Below are 24,862 nucleotides of genomic sequence, written 5' to 3' on the forward strand. Positions count from 1 at the left end.
TTTTGATGCGCAAATTTTTTTAAAAGATTACATATCTAAAATATTGACATTCAAGTAATAAAATATATATAGACATTTTTAATGCACAGACCAAAACTTTTAATGCATAGTACAAATCTTTTTAAAAAATCATATATTTAGAATATTGACTTATCCAACTAACAAATTATATTTCACAACAAAAATTAATGTGATATGCATAAAATTTTTTGTGCTATATATGAGTAAAAATTTCAGTGCCATGTACAAAAATTCTTATACTATATCAATGAATTTCTTTGTTCTCTAATAAAAAATTATGTACTGAAAAAACGCAAAAAAAGAAAAACAATAAGATATGCATAAATTTTTTTGTTAGATTTATACCAATTTAATTAGATTCATTTTATTACAAAAAGATCAGACTTATATGTGTAACATCATCGTTTAAATATATATATGGCTTTAGCGTGTTTTGCAACTTTTTAAGCGTATGATTAGGTTTTTTTATTAAAACCTTTTTGTTTTCACTTTTAAGGATCATGTAACTATTTGTAACTTAATTCTTCTTCTGGAAGTTAAGTGTTATTCAACTTTTTTTTTTCAAAAAAAAAAAAAAAATCAAATCATCATCATCATTAGAGATATAATTATTTATGTTATCTCCTTCTATTTGTTTAAGTTTATAAAAAAAGTGGTATTATGAACTCTATATGACAGAAAGATTTAAAATTTGATCTTTGCTAAATTCTAAAAATAAAAAAATTATAAAATAAATAAAAAAAGACCTATACAAAAATTCAATAAATCCAAAAAGTTTTATTCTCCTCCCCTTATTATTATTATTATTATTATTATTATTAGAAAATCCAAAAAGTTTTATCCTCCTCCCAATTGAAATTAAAAAGAATTTAAAGTTTTTCAACCACAACTTTGATTTTTTAGTATAATTTTCTCTAAAAAAAAATTTCAAAATACAAAATAAGAAGATGCTTTATTCAATTCAAAATCTTAACGCATTAATTTTATGAGGAGTGTTAAGGGTCAGCCGCTTTTGTAATCTGTAATCATTAATTAGTCATTAATAGTGTTTTTAATGGTGTAAGATTATATCTAATGATATAAAATTATTCACTTTTCTTTTGCTGGTTAAGTACTGACCATATTTTAATAAAAGTGCTGGCCCGTGAACTTTTTTTTATTTTTTTTTTCTAATTCTTTTTTATGTTTGCTCAACAATACATATAATTAAGAAACTCTAACATTTTTGTTTGTGGGTAATTTTGATCAAGTCTAGTAGAATGCACTTTTCTTAGCTGGAATTTGGAAGTTATCACTAATAAGCTAGGACATAATTAAATAGAAGGATAACAAGTACGTACAAAAATATATTTGATATGGGAAACATGTACATTTTAATCTTTTTCTTTTTTAAAAAAGCAAAGTATTTTGTTTTGATTTGGAGATAGAAAATTTCTACGTTCTTTGCATCTTTCGCCTAAAGAGTGGGAGGCATTAGATTAAAACATTGACCCAAAAATGCCATGCATTTTATTTTTATCTTGATTATCTTACTAACTAATTTTGTATAATTTAATCCTGCTACGTTTATACTCTTTATAATAAATAATATCAATATTTTTTTAACAAAATGAATACATATTTTTTTTATTTTATTAATCAAAAAATAATTTAAATACATAATTAATCAGAAATAATTTTAGAGTGTTTGATATATGAATAGTATTCTTTTATTTATATTTGAGTTTTGAGAGAGAATTTTGAGACACTATATATCTTATGGTCTATTTTGGTATGATATATATATATATATATATATATATATATATATATATATATATATATATGAGATCCACTTTGATAAAGACGTTTAAAATGTCTTTTTTTAAAGGTGTTTTTTATAATTAAAATTAACAAATATAATCGTTTAAATCGTGTTATTTTTGTCAAAATTAGGCCAGACAAATTAATTTGACCGAAAAATAGTGAATCAAATTTTGAAACGGCCTAAATTAATATTATTTTTTATAAAAAATAACTACAATACCCTTATTATAAAAAATGATTAAAATACTCTTATTATATATATTAATTTTGAGAATCCTAAATTCTAGCATTTTTCTTCTATGTCGTCATAGGGTTAGGATTTAGAGTTTTCAAAATATATATATATATATATATATATAGGAGTATTTTAGTTATTTTTTATAATAAAGATATTGTAGTAATTTTTTATAAAAAATATTAATTTATACCGATTTAAAATTAAATTTATTAATTTTTTGGCTAAATTAATTTGTCCGATCTAATTTTAATAAAAATAATATAGTTTAATTAATTATATGTATTAAATTTTAATTTTTAAAAATAATTTAAAAAAAAAAGATATTTTTTACATCTTTATATATATATATATATATATATATATATACACACACTGATGATTTTGATAGTACTATAGTATTGTGGACAAAGTGCATAAGAGAAGTGAGTGTGTGATAAGATTGGTATATTTTTGTCCCTTGCCGGCAGGGTGAACCTCATGAATTGTATGTATCGATTCTTTAATCTATTTGTGTTATGTCCGTGATCTCTTCTTCCCAACAGAATAAGTGAAGAGGCTAATAATGAATAGAAACCTTCTTCGTCAAGGGATCATAGGCAAATCATTGATTCTCGTGAATATATCTCTTTCCTTGGTTGGTTGGGATCTAAGGTTTAATTTAATTAGCACACTATCAAAGTGGGTGGGAGTCTTAGGATTAAGGAGTCTCAATCGCCTTCTCTAGTTGCTAAGTTTTCAGAAATTATTATTGGAATATCAAGTCTCTTGTTAAAGAATAGAAGCCTTTCTACTCCATCTTGGAAACAATAGTGTGTCACTAGAAAAATTAAAAACGAAACAAAAAAAAAAAAACGTATTTTTATTATTAGAGAAATATTAGAAAATCAACTATTTTTATTAATATTAGCCAATATTTTATATTTATATTTTATTTTAATATTATTAAAATTTATAATTTAAAAATTGGTAACGATAATAAATTTTATTAATCATATAATATTATTCTTATTATTAATAAAAAACATTAAAAAATCATTTTTTTTTTTAATTTTTATCTTGTATTTGAACTAACAGTATTTAACTTATTGGTAACCAAAATTCTATTTCTTTCTCTATAATTTTTTCTCTTTCTGTTTTGTGACAGAACCAACTTTTCTTTAACTAAATTCACTTAATAAAATAATCGATAAATACAGACCAAAAACAGAAAATAAAAATATATTGATTGATCGTTGACTTTTCAACTTTTGTTGACATATCAAAAAAAGAAAGTTATATTCAAAACCCTTTATTTTATAGACGACTTAATGTTATTAAGAAAAACAAATATATTACATGTCATTTTTTAAAACATGACGGAATGGTGAACCGACTTAAATGAATATAATATGATTTATTTATAATAAAAATTATCCATCTAAAATTAAGTAATATCTAATCTTAAATAATTATTCGAGTAAAATATTATTTTAATTTCTAATATTTGATTTAGTTTTAATTTTATTCTTAATATTTTAAACATATTATTTTTATTTTAAATATTTTATTTTATTTTATTTTAGTTTTCTTGTCAAAATTAATTTTTTAAAATTTTTATTATTATTATTTTTATTATTCTATAATTTTTACTCTCAAATTACAACAATTACCACTATGATGACTACTACAATTATAATTTTTGCCATTAGCCAAAATGAATTATAAAGAAGAAAAAATATTTAAAAAAAAATTCAATGAAAAAAAAATAAGATGAAATAAAATATTAGGAAAAAATATGACATTTTAATATTATGAGTAAAGTACCAAAATAATTTGAAAGTTTACATTGTTGGAAAAAAGAACAAATAAGTCCTGATTTTTTGAAAGATTTTAAACTGCCACAAAAAGATTTGGATATATATATTTTTTGATGACTTAAAAAACTAGATATTAAATATATATTCTAAATAAAGACTTTAAAGATAAGATTGTAATACAAATTTTTTAATTATTATTAAAAAAATAAGATCTTTTCATCTTTAAAATTTGATAATTTTATGTCGAGTAAATTAAAAAAAAAAATTATTGTGAATTACTACCTCTTTTTAAATAAAAAAATCTATATATCAAAATTTGTTTCGAATTCTTTTGTGTATTTTATAAATATTTATTTAAATATTTCCATAAAAATTCAAATAAAAGGAATAAGCTATTTATTAAATACAAAAATTTTTTGTCACTTATAAAAAATATAATAATTATTAATTATTTTTATTGTATTTTTAAATTATTCAAAATTTATTTTATCAATAATATCTTTTAAAAAATTTATTAACAACAAAATATTTTGCACATTAAATTAATAATTAATCTTAATATTATAAATAAAATTAAAATAATACTCTGACTATTTTAGTCTCAAGTGGACTAATAAGGCATCCCATCTTCAAAAACTATTTGACTAATTTCCTCCACTCCACTGAGCTCGTGTTGTGATAGGAATAGTGACGATGAATTATTTTCTATACCTAATCTAATAAAGTTTCCACTAGACCACATGTGCATGATTTATATTTTCACAATTTTACTCTCTCCTTTAATTTGCTGGCGTTACAATAATAACATTTCTCTCCCCATTCAATATATATAGAAGAGGTTCTTATTACAACGTGGAAGGAAATAATAATGGGCGTTGTCCCTCACACACACATCACATGCTTACACACTTATTACCAATCCCATCTTGTCATGCGTCCTCATACGGCTCAACCCCAAGTTTGGGATTACAGAAGATTAAATATGATTCAGACCAAGAAAAAGAGAAAGAGAGGTTGTAATTAATTATAAGAGTTGAATAACAATTTTGTACATTCTTTATAGAAAAAACAACATAGTTGGAGTGTTTCTAATTTTCTACCCAAAATTTCATTCTCCTTTTATATGTGAGATGCTAAAATGATATTTTTTTCTTTTTTTATTTTATAAATGTATATTTTTTTTCTTTGAATTCTAAAAAAAAATTATCTTTAATTTATTTTAAATTTTTTGTGTTAATTAATATTAATATTATTTATTTTCTAATAAAAAATAAATTATTTTTTAAAAAAATACTCATTAACAAAAATTTTATTTTTTATTATTAAATTTTACTTACCAAAATATTTTTTAATAATTTTTTTATTGATTAAATTATATTTTTATCAAAATATTTTTAAAAAAATTAATAATTAAATTATTTTTTTCCAAGATACCTACCTTTAATAATTTTTTAATTATTAAATTATGATTTTATCAAAATTTTTGTTAACAATTATTTTTATATTTTACTATTAATTTTTTGATATTAATATATATTATTTTAACATTAAATAAAAAAATCTTACCACTGTTAATATGTATAACAATTAATATATATTGATATTAAAAAATAATCTTACTAAAATTTTTTATTTAATGTTAAAATAATATATATAGATATCAAAAAATTAATAATAAAATATAAAAAAAGTGTTAACAAAAAATTTGATAAAATTATAATTTAATAATTAAAAAATTATTGAAGGATATTTTTAAAAAAATATATAATTATTAAATTTTTTTAAAAATATAATTTAATCAATAAAAGAATAATTTATTAAAGAGTATTTTCGTAAACAAATTTAATGATAAAAAATAAAATTTTTGCTAATGCATATTTTTTCTTAAAAAATGGATAAAGTTAACATTAGTTAACACAAAAAGTTTAAAATGGATTAAAGAAAATGTTTTTTAAAAATTAGAAGGGAGGGTAATGTATATTTATAAAATAGATAAAAGTGGAGTGTCATTTTAATATCTCGCAGGAGAGGTGAGTGGAATTTTCTCAATTTTCTATTATGTCTTTTACATGGCTTGCAATATGTTGATATCTAATAAATTTTATGGTAGTTATGATTATGATAGTTATAAATGAAATTTTAATAATATTTAAAAAATATAACTAAAATTAAGATGGCATTTTTTATTGAAAATTTTCTGGTGATAAATATTTCTTAATTTCATCATTTTTTTTCTAATTGAAAAGTAAGATCAAATGGTAAAAAAATCGAACCTTACTGTAATTATATTTTTTAATTATTGTCAAAATTTCATGATCATCATAGTAACATATATATATATATATATATATATAATTAGATTTTTATATTATTTTTAATTTTATAATTAAATTTTTTTTAGTATAAAAATAGTAGAATTAACTGAATATTCCTTTGCAAATTAAAGATATTTATAATTAAGAATCTAATTAGATTTTAGATTATATATTTTTTGAGAGAAATATTCTATTAATTTTAATATTTTTGACATGAAAATAAATTAATTATAAAATTAAAAACAGTGTAAAGATCTAGTTAAAAAAATATATAGAGACCTAATTATAAACTTAGTAAAACTATAGAGATTAATAGAATAATTAAATCTATTTGAAATAAAAAAATGCTAGCTCAAATTTTTTAAGATAGTTACTTAAATAAAAATATATTTATATAAAAATAATAACTTAGATATAGAGATAATAATTTAGATATTAACATATATTATATTAAGTAATTTAATTAAATATATCAAATCATATCTAACAATTTTTAATTATAATTTTAAGACATTTTTTTAGGAGTAATCACTACCGTACATGAATACTAAAAATAATCATAAAAAAATATATATACATATTATTTAATTTATTTTTATTATATATTTATATTTTAATATATATGTTATACTAATAAATAATTTAATAATTGGTGTTTTTTTGCACACAACATAATTTTTAATTATTTTAGGTATTTACTATGATGTAGAATAAAAAGATAAAGAGAATAAGAGAAGAAAGAAAAGTGAATCACATGCGTTGTGGATTGCATTTTCCATAAATATTTAAATAAATAAAATATTATTATTATAATAAAAATTTACATATACTTATTTTTATATAAAATTAATAAATAAAAATAATTAAATTATAATTTAATTAAATTTATTAAATTATTTAACAGTACTTAACTATTAGGTTGATGTCAAAATATAGGCGGATATACTTCTCTTTTGTATTCTCTGCATGTTTTAACATGTATTGGAATATTGGCCTTGTTTTATAGTGTGTTTATTCATGTGTTGTCTCTAAAACAGTAAAACCAAATCCAACGAACTACCACCGGAAATCTCTCTCTGCATGCATGCCATGACTTTTAATTTCATCTCAAACTTCAACACAAGCCAAGTGTTTCTTTCCTCTCATCACCAAGCGAATGCCTCACCTACCCTACCTTTCAACCTTCATCAAAACTTCCAACTAAACATTTCGTGTTATTCCTTCATTCATTGCTCAACATCATATAATCTTCCATGTTAATCCACATCCCCTTCCTTCACTTGAGGCATTCATCCCCATATATGAAGCTCGGTCGAGTCTTCACCATTCTCTCCTTCCTCCTTGCTCTCTACTGTGCCTTGGATCCTTTCCAACACAGCCCCATAAGGAACTTCCCTGATTTTGAGACGCATAGGTGGAGGTGCCACCATGGTCTCAGGTTCCTGCTGACCCAGACAACCACAACGTCTTACAAAACTCCAAGCTTATGTTTGTGAACCAAGTTCATGGACCAGAGAGCATTGCCTTTGATCCCCTTGATCGCGGCCCTTACACCGGTGTCGCCGATGGAAGGATTCTCTTCTGGAATGGACACTCTTGGACTCATTTTGCTTACACCTCTCCCAACAGGTCACACTACTACTCTTCCTTCTTGTGACCAATATGTTTAAACAACAGTGGAAATATTTTAGGTGTAGTTAATTTCATGAGAAGTTGATAACCGAAAGTTATTAAATGATTTGATAGGTTTTACTAAATTATCATTTAATAACTCTCAAGTATCAATTGCAGATGAATTTTTACTTTAAATAACATTACTCTTGGGGAATCATAAATGAAAAAATGACTAAAAACAACTATATTTAGAATAGGAAAAACTACCATTTGTACCCATAAATTTTACGAACGTTGACAAAAGTACCCATCAAACAAGAAAACTAATGTTGTACTCATGAAAGCTGGGTTCCGTGTGACAATAGTACCCAAACCGTGATTTTTTATTGACTTTTTAATAAAATTTTCAAATTATCCCTTCTATCTTCTTCCCCAAATTCCAAATTTCACAACCCTCATCCTTCGTCTTCCTCTGCCACCGCCAGTCACCATTCCCTCAAGACCCAAGTACCTGATGTCTTCTTTCAACCTTTATCCTCAACCTCTATCTCTCTTTATTTCAATCCTAATTTATTCTTCAAATCTAAATCCAAATCAACTTTAACATCATTATCCTTGTTGTTTCTTTCTTCTTCGGATGCAACAACAACATTAAGAAAGCACACCCTTGTCAAACTCTTCAACCTCTTCAACCTGAATATTGTTATTCTTCTTATTCCAAAGCAATAAGTAGCAGAATTCAGTAACTAGAGCCAACAAGAGGCCGGTGTCTACGTTCTCTTTCCAACGGTGACTCTAAACACTGCTCAGCGTCGTCGATCTGTAGAAAAAGGGGCTGCTGTTAGAGTATCTTCATACCATTTGGTGGACTGATATTCACATCGTAGCTACCGTCGCTGCTCAGACTAGGTTTTCGAGGCCACCGCAGAACCCTCTAGAAGGTTGTGGTGGTAGTAACGTTATTGTTGAAGGATCTTGTTTCACTTTGAGTACTGGAGAACAAGGAGGGATGATGGTGACGGGGTACATTGATGAGGATGAGCTTCTGAACATGCCGAGTATGTTCGAAGACATGGCCAGGGGAATGCAGGGTGAAGAAGGACCCACATTCCCAAGCCCACCTTCGACAACGACATCATTAGCAAGTGCTGCTCCTCCGGTGAGTTCCCAACGAAACTTTTCCTCTGCAACAAATGCGACCGAGGCTATCACATCTTCTATCTTCGACCTATCCTTCCTTCCGTTTCCAAAGGCTCTTGGTTTTGCGCCTCTTGTTCCCACAGTGACACCAAGAAACCAAAATGTATGATTTTTTTGTTAATTTCAAACTTCTTTTTTTTTCTACACGAGATCTACAAATCCATAATATTTGAACAATAACCTCAGAGAATTAATAATTCACAGTTTTTAATCTTTTTAATTTTTTGGTGGCTGGCAGCAGTAGAGGAAGACAAAGGATGAGAGTTGTGAAATTTGGAATTTGGGGAAGAAGATAAAATGGATAATTTGAAAATTTTATTAAAAAGTCAACGAAAAATCACGGTTTGGGTACTATTATCATACGGAACCCATCTTTCATGGATACAACGTTAGTTTTCTTGTTTGATGGGTATTTTTGTCAATGTTCGCAAAATTCATGGATACAAATGGTAGTTTTTCTACGTAAACAAACATATAAGAATTTTGATTTGGAATAAAATTTGTCCAATTTTTTATCCATTTAAAAAAAAGTAACATTGAAATTAGAGATACAAAACGATGTTTTTTTGAAGGAAAAATATAGGTAACGAACAACATTTTTGAACAATGTGTAAACAATGTGAAATAATAGAGTTAAAAATGTAAATTTAATTAGTAGCATTTAATTAGGATGTAGTATATTTTTATTTGATTGGTAGTTGTTCATGCTGTTCAAAATATTCATTGTTTACCTAGCATTCTCCTTCTTTAAATTGTCTAAGATATAGATGATCTAATAGACATTGTGTACATAATTTGTTGGTGAATAACTTTTTTGTGGTTGAGTATTACTCTGAATGTTGGACACAGATCAGAAGTATGTAATCCTAAGGAATGTGCAGCATTACATAGTTATGTGAACAGTGAGCACATATGTGGTAGGCCTTTGGGCCTGAGGTTTGAGAAGAGAACAGGTGATTTGTACATTGCAGATGCATATTTTGGGCTGATGAAGGTTGGGCCTGAGGGTGGCCCAGCAATATCTCTTGCAACTGAGGCTGAAGGAGTGCCACTAAGATTCACCAATGACGTAGACATTGATGCACATGGAAATGTTTATTTTACGGATAGCAGCTCTTACTATCAGAGGATGTAACTACTAACCAGGCTTATGAATGTTATTAGTCTTTTTCACCATTTGAAATTGATACATTTTCTAAAAAGTGACTATATATTCACGTGAAGATGTCTTCGTGTGAAAATAATATCTAATATATCGATACATATTATGTTAAGTAATTTAGTCAAATATGTCAAGTCGTCTAACAAGTTTTGATTATCTTCTCCATGTAAAGACATCTTCATGTAAATAGTCACCTTCTAAAAGGATGTAACGAAAAAGGAAGAGAAATACATTTTGTGTTTATTTTGTTTTGTATACTGAGACGACATACATTATATCATTTGTTTGCATAGATTTTCACACTGTATTGGTTGTTAATTCTGACATTGTGCATGCAGAAATTTCCTTCAGCTCATGTTTCTGGCGAGCATAGTGGTAGGATTTTGAAATATGACCCTGCCACTAAGGGAACCAGTGTTTTGGTGAGGAACATTCAGTTCCCAAATGGCATTTCCTTAAGCAAAGATGGTTCCTTTGTTTTTACCGAGAGCGCGATTGGCAGGTTAATCTAATAATCACATAATTAAGTAGAATCCACATCTCATTCAATGGTAATTGACGACAAATAAATCGATACAACGTTTCAATTTCATGCATGAGTATACAGCAACATGATTTTTCTTTTGGTGAAAACTCACATGCACTTATCTTTATGTGAAATTGATATCTTGATAGTTGAAAATCGTTAAATAATTTAACATATTTAACTAAATTGTCATTTAATAGTCTTCAATTATCAGCTTCATAGGAAGACAACTACTCATGACTATTCACCTTTTCTTTCTATGTATTACAACACTATAGGTTAAGCAAGTACTGGCTAAAAGGGGAGAAAGCTGGTACCAATGAGATCTTTACTATCCTACCTGGATTTTCAGTTAGTGTTTCTATATTTTATTTGGTGATAAATTAAAATAAATAATGAAAATTTAATTTATTCTCATTTTTTTATTCAAAAAATTGAGAAAAAAATATAATAATAAAAAATTAACAAGAATAATGAAATAAAAAATAAATTGTGTCTTTTATTAGTGTTCAGTGTTCAATGTCCCGTCCCGTGCCTATAAACAAATACAGCCTAGCAGTTGAAATAGTTTACCCTGGACTACTTCAGAGAAGTAGAAACATTATGTTGTTTTAGGTTTTGTTTTGTTTTGTTTTGTTTTCTTTCCTGGCCCATTACATTGTATAGTTTGATCTGACCTTGTTACTAAAATAAAATATGTAGTATGATCACCATTGTCAAAAAGAATAGGAAAGCCACATAAGTATTGAATTTGAACCTCAGATAAATGTTATTGCTTACCCCCATTTACCATTTACGTTTTACATTCTAAATGTAATTCCTTGATCACCTTTGCCAAAACAATTACTTTCGAAATCCTTGATGAATCAAGTAAAGGGAAGGGGGGGAAGGGGAGGAAGAAAGGGTGACTAAGAGACATCATGACAGTAAAGAATCATAATTTTTTTTTCTTATTTGCTTTTGACTGTATTTCCATTTCTTTAGTAAAGTTTTGAACCAACACATGTCTACTAGAAAATTCCATGCCCTGTTGAACAGAAAACGAAAACAGCCTTTAAATCCCACCAACACAACCACCTATGAAATTGGATTGAATATAGATACAAATCTGCACTATAATGTGTGACAAGGAGACTAGATAGAAGCCTGAACCCAAATCCAATAGGAGAAAAGAGGAAATGGCAAAACAAAACTGTTGGAAATTCACACTCATAGCAGCTGGCTATCATCCATTCAAGAAGGCCTTCACCTTAGTGACTTTACATCTTTGATCAATCCTGTGCAGCTGCAATCAAAGCATGTGCAACAATACGTAAACAGAGAGCCGAAGAAAATTAAGCTAGATTTCAGATTTAAATGCCATTAGGCAAGCAAGAAACCAGAAGAAACAAAGTTCATGGACAAGAAGAAAAAACCACAGTAGTCTTGGATAAGTCCATTAGACATTAATCAATCTAGTTCTACTATAAGAGTGAAGTACTCATTGTACAAATCAGGCATAAGAAAGAAATAAATCTCTGTTATTACCTAATAAAATTTTATTTAATTAGCTAATGGCATAAGATAGAAGTTGTAATCTCACTTTCTAGTTTGAAACAATCTTGATAGCCAAAGGAGAGGGCAAAGGTTGGCTTCATTGACAAGAGGCGAATCTAGAATGTTGACCGACGGTTCCAAGCATCCAGCATGCTGCTTCAAGCAATTTTCCTGCACGTGATATTATTCAATTTAATAAGCTATGAAGTATCATCAAAATGTAAAAACCACCAGTCAGACCCTAGATAGATAACTTCTCTATGTAGATGATGGAAACAACCATTGTTTGAGTCTCAAGCAATTTGATTTGAGTAGCAAATCAAGAGATGAATAAATATAGAAAAGTGAGCAAGCTTTAAGAACTTAAAAAGATTATTATTAATAGAAGATTGTGCAAATATTGATTGTCAACACCAGCCATATCCTCACCTTCCAAATGAAAAATATGCATCGCATTGATCAGAATCTCAGACTGTAATAACATGATAGTAATACTGTGCTTTGACCCCAAGGTTAAAACACAATATAACATAACATATTATACTTTGATCTTAAATCCCAAGTCAGCAATAATTCACATTCTCCTAAGTCAAACGTCAATGTTTGAGGGAGTCCAAATCAACATCATGAATTAAAATCACCGATGTTAACCCAAATCACAAAAGTTCAATAACACCACAACAAAACCAGCCCCACACTACAAAATCCCACTCCAGCCAAACAAATCATCTTTCAACACATTAATTAAACAAATACAAACATAAAACAAAGAAAGAAACGATTTACATACCTCTTCTATGCTTGACAACGACCTTAACGGGTTGACCCGTCCGATTGCCGTTCTTGACCCGACCCGTCACCGTCTCCTCTCCTTCCTCCGTCGGAAACAAAACCCCGTCAATCCCCTGAACAGAGATTCTTCCATCGGTATATATATCAGGATCGAACAAATAAGCCGAACCGCCACCTTTTCCGAACCGCACCGAACCATCAGCCTCCATCGCCACCACCTTATGCGGCAACCGCAGCGTATCGTACCTAACCTTCCCGAACCTTCTAACAGAATTGTACATGCTCTCTTCTGTTTGGTACTCCGGTATCAGATGGTAGTACATTATCTGCTCCGGTGCCCCCGGTTCACTGAGCTGCTCCGTCGTAAGCTTGGCCATAGCCTCGTCGTTCGGCGCAAGGACGGTGAGGACGTAACCCTCTGACACCAAGCGTCCCATCTCCGTGGCCAGTGACGTTAGGTTTACGAGAATGTCCGCCATCTCGTTGTACCCTCCGTAGTGGATTAGCGTGTGGATGAAGTCCCTCACCTGAGACTCGCCATCGAAGTGCCCGTGGTGGCCTCCAGGTGCCGGTGCCGACGCCGGAGCTAGTGACGGTCCCGGTGCCAGCGCCTCATAGATCGGGAGTGAGGGTTTTGAGCCCGGAGGCTTTTCTTTCGGGTCGAGCTTCTTAACCCGGTTGGTTCTCGGATCGATTTCAGGAGCTGGCTCGGGTTTCACGGCGGCAATCGAGCGAAGACTGCGGCGGCGGTTGAAGTCGTCTTGTACGGAACGTGGAATGAGAAGGCCGTTAACCCCATGGATGATACCATCGGGCCGGGTAACATCATCGGGCCGGGTTATCTTGACCCGATCGACTGTCCATTCTTTGGAGGTGGAATTCGTCTGGAGGCGAATGGGTTCGGACGATAGCGTGTTGATTCGGGTCGACCCGAAACTATATTGGGATGAAATTCGGGTTGGGAGGATGTGGAAGAGAATGAGGGCTTGGAGGGAATGGAGATTAGCTGGTTCGAGAAGGAAGCGTTTGAAGAAAGAATCAAGGTTTGATTCTAAGGCTTGGTTGGTGGGTGCGAAGATTGTGATGTTGTGTGTGGCTACTGCTTCTTCGAGTGTTTGAAGGAGCATGGCTTTTTCTATGAGCTCCGCGAGCTCTGTGTAATGGGAGTCCAGAAGAGCCACAAGGATCGAGTTCGAGTTTATCTGAGTCGTTGATAATAATGATGGTGACGCCAGCAACCTCGGATTCGTGTTCTCCGAGAATCCCACACCAAAGAATAAGAAGAAGAGAAGAAGAAGCAGATGGGTGTAATCCATGAAGATGGATGAAGGAAGAATGCTAATGCATGCTTTGGTTTGTGTTAATGTTATAGTGTGTGTTGTTGGTTTTGTTTTGTTTTGTTTTATTGAGGTTTTAGCGTTTAATGGAAGGGAGGTGGCGGTAATTCTTTTACCGCTTTAGCGCCCAATGAATTAACTCAATTAAGTCGAAGTAAAATGTGTCGGTTGCATTGAGAAAAAAGCCACCACTAATAAAGTATTAGCTGCGGTTAGGAGGGGATAAACATGTTGCTTAAGAGAGACTAATGACGAGTTAGTATAACTGTGTCTTTGCATGGGGGGTATAGTCAGCGGTGAGTTCCAATGTTCCATAGGAAAACTAGCCTAGTGGCTACTACTACTAGTGCTTGCTAAGAAGATGGAGTAGTACTGCAACACTTTAATTATTATTACTATTATTATTGTTTAGTGGTGACTGGTGGTCCCTAATTCGCATTGGGTTCTCTTTCTCTCTCCAAATCATTGTCATTGGCTCATTGCTATGGATTATCGAATAATCGAGTATTGCTTAGTGTATAATTTTTTGTTTTTTTAAGGGTAAAGTAGAAAAAGTTTTACATTTTTTTCCAAGCAACAGTAATGTACAATATCATATTGAATGAGCAACTCTTTCTGATCCGTCACCTTATAACTCAGTCTTTATTATGCATTATGAGTTATAACTCGGCGTTAACTATCATTCATTATTTTGCTTGTAACTGACACCTTCATTACCGACTTAATAACCATCATTTCTATCTTAATGACCAAACGGTCATAACATCAATTCTATTCATCAATTATATGCCTATAAAAGGAACCTTCTATATCTAATCTCGGGGGGCAACATGATAAGTTCTATATCATGTCTTACATTCTATATTCATAGAATTATTACACACAACACATGATAACTTATATTTCATTTCTTACATTCTATATTCATAGAATTATTATATACCTCTTAAACACTTACTGACTTGAGCGTCGGAGTGTCTTTTGCAGGTACCCACCCCCTTGTTCTCTCATTGCCGACGTATACCTCATCTTGATGGAGAGCTTACAAGTATTCACCGGCGGACGAGTTATACACCGGCCAATCTCAGCAAGAACAATTGGCGCCGTCTGTGGGGACGAGTAAAATAATTCCTACTCCCCTTGTGTTAATAAAACTTGATTTACATTCAAATTTTTGAACCAATATCAACAATCTTATTTAATATTTTATTTAATACCTCTTATCAAATTTTAATCTATCATACCTTTTTATAAGGTTTATATTTTATACCTTCAAATTGCTTCACTTTTACGTATCATAATATTTCACATCTTATAATCGATCAATTAACCAATCCGAGAATAAACTCGGCTTTCAATCAATCTGAGAACAAACTCGGTTTTCAATCAAATCGAGTACAAACTCACTTATCAATTTTGCTTTCTTTTTCAAATTTCTCAACTTACACAAGTAAAATTATATATTTTATTCAACATACTCTTGCATTTATATTTTGTGTAACTAATATTTATTGATTTATTAGTTATATTCAAACCTCAATATATGTCCTATACAATAATGAGATATAACAACCATGTCAATTACGTTTTTATTTCATTATGTACTATATTATTATTGCTTAGTGATTTCATTTATACAATTAAATGATAGTAATGATGAGTTCAAATCTTAAAATTGGATTCCATCCAAAATTAATTGTATATCAATTGTATATAACTATCATACTATTCACTCTATGCTATTAAATTTTATGTTACTATTTGTTTAAGGTAGAAAATTAAACAGGCAATTTACTATTATTGCACGAAAAATATTTCTCGTCATACTGTAACTGCTAGAAACATTATACTAAATGTATAATTCAATAACTATTATCTTATTGCTTTATTATCAAATTAAAGCATGTCCTACAAAACAAAATTCAGATATTCACATTTGGCATGTATGACATTTATATATGTCGTCTTCTTCTCTACAATTATCAACTTTCAAGGTATATTTTTTTTTACTTTGAACTATTTTACTTTTACAATATATATTATTCAATATATGTTGCGACTTTATACCTATTCATTTTCTCAATTTATCTTATTCATGTCAAACCTTCACTATAAATTGTAAATATTCAATAACTAATTGCTTTGAGCGAAAAATTTATCAATAAGTTGTTGTGGGTTGGAAAAATTCCCAAGACAATTAATCATTATATCCTCGGATCATACAATCGATTCCGTCAATGGATATCTATCTCTGAGCTTTTCAGTTCATATACAATCAAATGCTAAAATTGTTCTTAAGCGGAAAAGTATCCCCCACACAACTATCTTGATTGAATGACTCTTATCACTCAATTATTTTTTGAATAAGTGCCGACATAATAACCCGACTAAGCTTGGGGGCTCACCATATCATTATTCACTTATCTTTTAACCGAGTTATAACTCATTATATTTTCTAAGCTTAGCCTGGATCATATGATCGGCGGACAAAGCTTGGGGGCTGTGATCCGTCACCTTATAACTCAGTCTTTATTATGCATTATGAGTTATAACTCGGCGTTAACTATCATTCATTATTTTGCTTGTAACTGACACCTTCATTACCGACTTAATGACCATCATTTCTATCTTAATGACCAAACGGTCATAACATCAATTCTATTCATCAATTATATGCCTATAAAAGGAACCTTCTATATCTAATCTCGGGGGGCAACATGATAAGTTCTATATCATGTCTTACATTCTATATTCATAGAATTATTACACACAACACATGATAACTTATATTTCATTTCTTACATTCTATATTCATAGAATTATTATATACCTCTTAAACACTTACTGACTTGAGCGTCGGAGTGTCTTTTGCAGGTACCCACCCCCTTGTTCTCTCATTGCCGACGTATACCTCATCTTGATGGAGAGCTTACAAGTATTCACCGGCGGACGAGTTATACACCGGCCAATCTCAGCAAGAACACTTTCCAAGTTTGGTTAAAAGTTAAAAAATGTTCAATGGTTGTACAAACTAAAAAAAATAGTAGCATTATTTATTGTTCTGCAAGAATTTATTTGCTGAGCTGTTTCCGCCATCAAGTCAGTGTTTATGATGGTCTGAGAATGTGAATCATATTGAGCGGCCAACAAAAATGGAACATAGTTTTTAGTTTTTGACAGAACCACGAGGTCACATTAACAAATGATGCGTTATTTAAATTGTTGACGTTAATAATAATAATAATAATAATAATAATAATAATAAGAGTTTATCTATTTTGGACATAGATTAAATTTATAAATTAAATTTTTTATTAAGAATATAAAAAAATTAAATTTTTAATATATTTATTTTATATTCATTAAATAAAAATATTTAAAAATTTTTAAGCTAATAATAAACTTGTCATATATTTTTAAGACACATATTAGTTAAATCCTAATAATAATAAGAGACACTCTACTATACAGATTAAAGTTGTATAAAGAAAGAATATAAATTTTTTTATAATTATTTTTTATTATATTATTATTATTCAAAGTATAAACCCTAATTTCTCAAATACTATCTCATCCCATAAAAAAACATCTGTAAACTTACATTTTTATCCTATAATTCACCTAATAATAATGATAATGTGATGCACAAATCGGATGAATAGAATAACCAATAGTCCAATACCAATTGTTCTCTCTTTAGGTTTCTTAGCTTTATTTTTATAAAAGTGAAAGCAAAGTGAATCCGAAAAAGGTTTTACTGTTTTAGTAACATTTAATTAATCACTAAGCAAAGAAATGCATGCATTATTTACTGCCGTGGATGTTATATTTGTTAATCAGACTGCTTAATTTCATGAATTGCCACTCGTTAAGCTCATATTAAATCTTATTAAATGATATGAATGACAATTAATTGCCAAGTGATTACACATTCGATGTTTTGTGTAATCAGTACAGCGAATGTGTGGGAGAATTAACTATGAATTTGGTCACACAATAATCAATGAGTTTGGTTTTGTTATTATGTACACAGCTCAGGTTGAGACAGGTTCCGAGCGCACCGTTTATGACTTTAAAACTCTTCCTTTCTGGCGCGTGAATTGGCAACTCTATCTGACATCTTGTCGCTACTCTTACAAAATTGTCGGTGCCTCTAAATCTAAAAGTGTAACACATCTGGGATTTAGAGCATTGTATTTTGGTAGTTGGCACTTGAAATATGTTATAAACAATGTCAATAAGAAAATAAAAATATTACTATATAGTTTAAAGGTAAAGACACAGTATGTACGAATACATATCATACAACCCATTCAGAGCATATAGAAGTATAAATAAATTGTAACCCCATGACCAAAAGATAAAAAAATAAATTGTAACCCTATCAAATGTACTCCCACACGACTTTGCTATGAGAAAAAGATTAAAGATGTCGTCAGGACTCTGAAATCTGTGTCTTTAGTTGTTTGTTTTCCTTCTAATTATTCAATGGACGCTTCAAATTGGTTTGAAATGGGTATGTTCATGAAGAAACTAGGGAAAAGAGTTGCTTTATAATTGGAGGCGATTCCTTGCGTAATGCGTCTCTTCTGTGTCTTGCGAGAATATCTGTGGATTGGTTCCTAATGGATTCCTTAGAATATATGATTAATTGATTATCTATAGATAAACTGAATACCAACTACGCAGACTTTCGTGATTTTATGACTTGCAACAACTAATGAATGATTTGGATAATTTCATTAACAGATACTCGATCATTATTATAGAAGAAAAAGGAAGTCACTGAACTATTTGGATGGGATTACATAATATCAAGTTTTGATCCACTCAATTCATTAATGCAATTAGGCAAGTTCTAATGACAGGTTGAAAGTTTCCCTATCAAACACATCAGAAAATACTCGTGATTAATAAAGTTAAGAAAAAAGACGGTCAATTCAAGGTCAGGATGATGTTCATCCGATAAGAACCAACAAAATAGGCATCATCAAAATAAAATGAGCATCTCATCTCGCCTCCCCTAATTGCAATGAAGCACCACAATTGTTGAATCCCGACATGTCACCATTCAACTATTGCCATGTTGGAGAACGATGATTTATATTGAGAATTTTAAGAAACACAGATATTTATGGAAAGGTTATCTGAGATATTTGTAAATATTAAGTTTACAAGGTGAATATACATCATATATATAGGTTCCTAAGTTTTAGACAAAAGAGACCACTGCTGCCTTTGTTTTGTTCTTATTTTTGTCCAATAACACAATTCGTTGGTTATCTTGTGCAGGCCGCTTTGCTTAATAGGCAACGCACCACATCCATGCAATTTCGTAACCTCCAATGAAATTAAAGATTTTACCTTTTGGACAAAACAAATCTCAGTTGATGCAATTTCTTCTATATGCTTAACTAGAACTAGAACCTGCAGCACAAGATGTTTTTGTGTTGGTGTCTCTCAGTTGACTCCCTTCAGGTTCTGTTAAATGCGGATCACTTGATCCCTGACCTGAACCATGCTCCAAATTACTTGGTGCAGTATTGCTATTGGTATTGCTATTACTTCTGTTACTGTCTCTGGTTTCCAGGCGTTCCATCATTCGTGACACAGTTGCAATCCCAGCATTAACTTCTCGTCTGACTTCAGATCCAATATCAGACATAGAAGTATTACGAGAGAACCATCTCTCCTTCCACCCTCTTGTGCTCTTCGAAATTGACTCCTTGTATCTGAAAGGAGGGTGAAAATTAAAGTTTGCAGTGCAAAGGGAGAACTCCAATTATATTAAAATGCTACAATAATGGTAGCTTTATCTTATACCTTGACGACACAGCATTTAATTTAGATTTCAGGGATTCTGAAAAGGACTGTAATTCCGATGGCCCCGCTCTATCCTGACTACTTGGAGAAGACTGGCTAGGAGATCTCCTGTTTTAAGTATCGGTTATTTGTTAAGAACATCTAAATCTAGAAAAGCATGTAACTGAGAAATTAAAAAGCATTTAATATGATTTTGAATTTCAATATGAACAGTGTTGCAGTTACCTATTGTTAGATGATCCCTGATGATCAGTGGTGTGTACAGCAGGCCCAGATCCTGAAGCAGAAACCTGTTCAGCTAGAACAGGAGGAACTGAAATAAGCTGTGGTGATTCTTCTCCAGTTGCAGGAGCTGGAGAAAGAGTGGCAAAAGTAACTGCAGGTGTTGGTTCACCGTCCCCCCTCTGGCTGTGAGTAGGAGAGGAAGAAGCAGGAGCGACAGGAGGAGAATTGGGATGGGTCGACCATACCAAAAAATGAGGGCGACCTTGAGCTGATGACCTGTTTCTCTGGCCTTCCCGTCTTGCAATGTGACGTGCTCGGCCCATTGCAGCAGCAGCAGCCAAGTGTTGGATTATATGCTCCTCAAGATCAGCATCATTTGCTCCAACTGGCAACTGCATGAAGACACAACAATGACACAATGCATAAGATATGATAACAGATATGGTTGCAAATTAAAATAGGTAAACCACAGACATGTTGTAACTCAAAATCCCCCAGAGTTGGATGATGAAATATTGTGGCGTTTCTAGGTGGATTTAACCTAAAGTTCCTCTCTCTTTCCACAGCCTCAAGAAGTTCCTGGCTGCAAAATCAAACCAGAATACATAAGTATATGTTCAAAAGAAATAATAATTCGAAACCAGTGACAAAATAAACAACCAAAAAGGAAAAAAATAAAAAAGGAGGAAACTAAAAACCTGGATGGATCTTTGAGACTGATGGGTTGCCAACACATGGGACACTGGGAGCTTCTCTGACACCTAAAGATTGAAATCCAGGTCAAAATGAAACCTTGCGAACATTGCCAAAAGCTTCAGACAATGTTTGGTATTCAGTACATATATCAATGGTATAGAATACGTGCAACTTTAACTCATCAAAAACTGATTGGAAGATTTTACTTGATACACATTTTACTTGGAAGGAAAAGTAAGGTAAGGCTTCATGGAGAAGGGAACAGTACATGAGTAGAAAGTGTAAGCAACAATAATAAAACAATGAAACCTTTCCCATACGGTTGGATGAGTGCCAACTGCCAAGTATGTGAGAATTTAAAATTTGATTCTGAAAATGAGACTAATAAATTCCTGATACCATTCCCTCAATATTAATGAAAGTTAGAACTATGTTAAGAATACATATTTGTTAGGCCAATGTAGTAGGCATGAGTTTGGGCCAAACTGATTTATGGTTTATCGAGTTTGTTGGGCACCACATTTGATATTCAGAGAACCTTGAACAACGCAAACAAGATGAAACAATACTATCTATTGACAAAAAGAAAACTTCATGACTACAAGGAAAATACTGAATGGGCATGACAATATGTCATGAGCCAATGTTGTAAGCCCTGAGAATCATTTGTATACTCAACGTTTAAGAATTTCAATCCCATGTATGAAATCCTTAATAATTCCTCTTTTAGCTGGTAGTGATAAATTGTCTTGAGTTGGGGATTATCTTAAGGTGTCAGTCATGCAAACCCTGTTTGTTTGCCCTCAAAATCAAAGTAGACACACAGTTGTAAATAGATTGTCTAAGTAGTCCACTAGTCCTTCTTTGTGTGCCACTGAAGCATAAGAGAGAATAAAAAACTAAACCTATAGTCTTAGATTCATCACTTCAAGGAGCCACATTGGCTTATATGAAAATATCGCAGCAACTATATGCCTATATCCTGTATGTAGGAGTAGCATCAGGATACAACAATAATATTAAAGGAAAAAATTCATCGTCACAAATACTGTACAGTCCTGCACAGGTCAAAAATACAGGACTAAACATTTAACAGAGAAAGCCAAAGAACAATACCATTCCAGAATGCACTGAAAATGAAACTCATGCTTGCAACTTGTCACCTGCAGGAAGGGTGAAAGAAACCAGCATGATCAAAAGAGTCAAACAACAGTCATCCAAAGAAATGAACACGTGATAAAAAAAAGTTAGGGTCATACGGTGGAAGGATCACTGTCACAGAAGGCTTCAAGACAGATGCTGCAAGCATCGTCACAAGCATCCTGAATTCCACCCTCCACAAAAGCAGCAGCTGAAGTCAAATGCGCCTCAGACTTGCCGCTATCTTCAATCCCAGGAGATCCCTACATAAACAACACCATCCAAAAAATCCCCAAAATCAGAACACAACTAATAAAAAAATGTATGAAACACATAAAGCTCCCCCCTCCCTCAAAACAGATAAAACATCAGATAAGAACTACGATTCTACGAATAAGCAACCGCACCAGCACACAACATAGCAATCTCAAATTCAAACGAATCAAATAATCCTCAGAAGTAATCGAATCAAATTGAGGATCGGAGCTGAATTCTAAACAGTAAAAAGTTGTTAAGACAAGTAACAAATGTTCTCCTTTTTGTTTGCAACCGAATAATCAGGGAAATCGGAAAAATCTAATACGGTGTTACCTCCATAACGAATTTCGAGCAAGATTATTGGATGCCTATGCTGCTAAATCGAGATGCAAGTAAGAGAAACCCTAGCTGCTTCCACCGAATTACAGAGAGAGAGAGAGAGAGAGAGAGAGAGAGTATTATTCTGGCGTGGACTGAAGTAAGGTGTGGGTGTGGGTGTTACGCTTTCTCTTTGCTTTATGTTTTGTTTATTATTATTATTATTATTATTATTATTTACTTTATCGAAGAAACCAAACGAGAGCATTCTGAAAGATGGAGTCAACAGCTAAACCTTACCTTTGGTCCTCAATCACTGCGATATTGACACGTGGCGTTCCCATGGATTATCTTTGACGGGTCCTCTTAGATTACGCGCCATTCTTTTCTTTCTTCTCTCTTCCATTTACCATTTTACCCACCGCCCACCCAACCCAAACGCTGCAACCTTCCACCATATAAAAATACCAATATTTTGTTATTATATTATATGGTCTTTATATTGAAAATAAAATAAGTTTAGAAACATTCAAAGCCATGGACGTGTGTCCATGTTATTATTCATTTATTTGAATATGTAAATTTATCTAGGCGTCATGAGGACACAACTTTAGCCAGTTGTGGACTTTTGACCATATATATATGGATCATGTGTGCATGATTCCAAACCTTTGATAGTAGCTATATCTATAATGTATAATATAAATACCAACTTATAAATATCTATTTTAGTATTTATATCTTTCATTTTTTCCATTAATTTTATATTAAATTTATTTAATAACTCGTGTATTTTATGAACCAAAAGAAAATCTACGAATATATTACCACTCATGTATATATGTATTTGTCACCGACTATGACCAACATCCTTTTGTTTGAACAGTCTATTGGTAGTGGGAGATTGCGTAATACCTGAAATATATTTGGTCTATTCGATCAGGAATGCTACCGAGAACCAAAGGAAATATGTGTTGTTGATTTTTACCAAATCGAAAAGTGGTTTGATATTTAATGAATTAGGAGTGAAATCTACTTTTTTTTTTTTTTTATGAGTATTAATTTTTTAAAGTGCATCAAAGATTTTTTGATCGGATAAAAATTTAAAAAAATCTAAAAATAATAAATAAAGACTTTAAAAATAAATTGATTGAATTTAAAATGATTTGTATTAAATTTAAATAAAGTAGTCAAATGCCTTAGATTAGATCAAAGAACTTTTAAAATAAAAAAAAATAAAAGTACTTAAATGTAAATTAAACAGAAAATATTAAATGTTGCTTGAAAAATAAACTTGCATGAAAAAGTAAAGTTTGCTGAAAATGTGAATGAAAAAAAAAAGCAGTAGAAAGAACCCTACAGAAAAGTAACTCGAACTCAAACTCAAACTCAGAAAGTCGTTGGGATATGAGTATGTTTAAGTATTTTTTGAAGCAAAGTTCCAACTTCAGTGCCTTCGAGTCTTCTTCTATTTATAAAAATCTTCAACTAATCAAATTGAAGTGTAACTCTCATGTTCATTAATCTAATAATAATCGTTCCTGCTTCTTTTGCTGGACAAGAGGTAACGCACAAAAGCAACCCTCAAACCTTGAGACCTTCGATTCGGTACGTCGATCAGCTTGTTGACTGGTCATGACAAAGCTTCCTTGCCAAAAGGCTCTCTTTCGACGTATACTTTTCTTCGAAGACATATGCTTGCTGACTCTCGAATGCTCCATTTTTCGAAGTAAATTATTTTCGACTAACAAATTACCCCTAGAATTAATGTGTTATTTCCGATATCATCTTAGAATAATAACACTTAATCCTAACATGCTCTTGTTATATCATTATAAAGCATTAATCTAATCATAAATAAAATTTACTTCCCTTCATTTACTCGCACCTATCCGACACGTTTTTCACTATTCTTAATTTCTCTCTCCACAATTTCGCCTTCTCTAGGAAGTTACCCAATTTTAAATTTTGAACTTCCTCATATGAAACGGCAAACACCTTTTTACTTATTGTATTAAATTTTTCTATCATCATTCACCTTTAAACTTTTATTCTCAAG

The 24,862-nt window shown here is 30.9% G+C and overlaps 2 protein-coding genes and 1 pseudogene across 2 annotated transcripts; 1 reads left to right on the forward strand and 2 right to left on the reverse strand.

Annotated features, from left to right (window-relative positions):
- The first annotated feature begins 7,237 nt into the window (after positions 1-7,237).
- On the forward strand, positions 7,238-11,065 carry LOC107610365 (protein STRICTOSIDINE SYNTHASE-LIKE 3-like; annotated as a pseudogene).
- Positions 11,066-11,602: 537 nt separating this feature from the next.
- On the reverse strand, positions 11,603-14,727 carry LOC107613691 (fasciclin-like arabinogalactan protein 15). Its single transcript, XM_088497467.1, has 3 exons — positions 13,005-14,727; positions 12,261-12,385; positions 11,603-11,963 (listed from the first exon to the last, which is right to left on the reverse strand). Exons 1-2 carry the CDS (start codon positions 14,320-14,322, stop codon positions 12,312-12,314), a joined length of 1,392 nt encoding a protein of 463 aa, XP_088353593.1. The 5' UTR covers positions 14,323-14,727; the 3' UTR covers positions 11,603-11,963; positions 12,261-12,311.
- A 4,747-nt stretch (positions 14,728-19,474) lies between these two features.
- RHF2A (RING-H2 group F2A) lies at positions 19,475-23,017 on the reverse strand. The gene is made up of 8 exons (XM_016315212.3): positions 22,819-23,017; positions 22,347-22,490; positions 22,204-22,250; positions 21,090-21,152; positions 20,866-20,974; positions 20,392-20,783; positions 20,167-20,274; positions 19,475-20,075 (listed from the first exon to the last, which is right to left on the reverse strand). Exons 1-8 carry the CDS (start codon positions 22,822-22,824, stop codon positions 19,754-19,756), a joined length of 1,191 nt encoding a protein of 396 aa, XP_016170698.1. The 5' UTR covers positions 22,825-23,017; the 3' UTR covers positions 19,475-19,753.
- Positions 23,018-24,862: the final 1,845 nt, after the last annotated feature.

This window comes from Arachis ipaensis, chromosome B8, assembly GCF_059453495.1.
Source record: "Arachis ipaensis isolate K30076 ecotype BB chromosome B8, ASM5945349v1, whole genome shotgun sequence".
In the NCBI taxonomy this organism is placed as follows: domain Eukaryota; kingdom Viridiplantae; phylum Streptophyta; class Magnoliopsida; order Fabales; family Fabaceae; genus Arachis; species Arachis ipaensis.

Bases quoted from the DNA above. Each gene is read 5' to 3' on its own strand.
- LOC107613691 (XM_088497467.1), bottom strand. From the start codon at position 14,322: ATGGATTACACCCATCTGCTTCTTCTTCTCTTCTTCTTATTCTTTGGT. The intron at 12,386-13,004 runs GTATGTAAATCG...TATCACGTGCAG, and splicing joins CGTTGTCAAGCATAGAAGAG to GAAAATTGCTTGAAGCAGCA.
- RHF2A (XM_016315212.3), bottom strand. The intron at 20,975-21,089 runs GTTTTTAGTTTC...TTGATTTTGCAG, and splicing joins AGTCTCAAAGATCCATCCAG to CCAGGAACTTCTTGAGGCTG. The intron at 20,076-20,166 runs GTATAAGATAAA...CCCTCCTTTCAG, and splicing joins TTAAATGCTGTGTCGTCAAG to ATACAAGGAGTCAATTTCGA.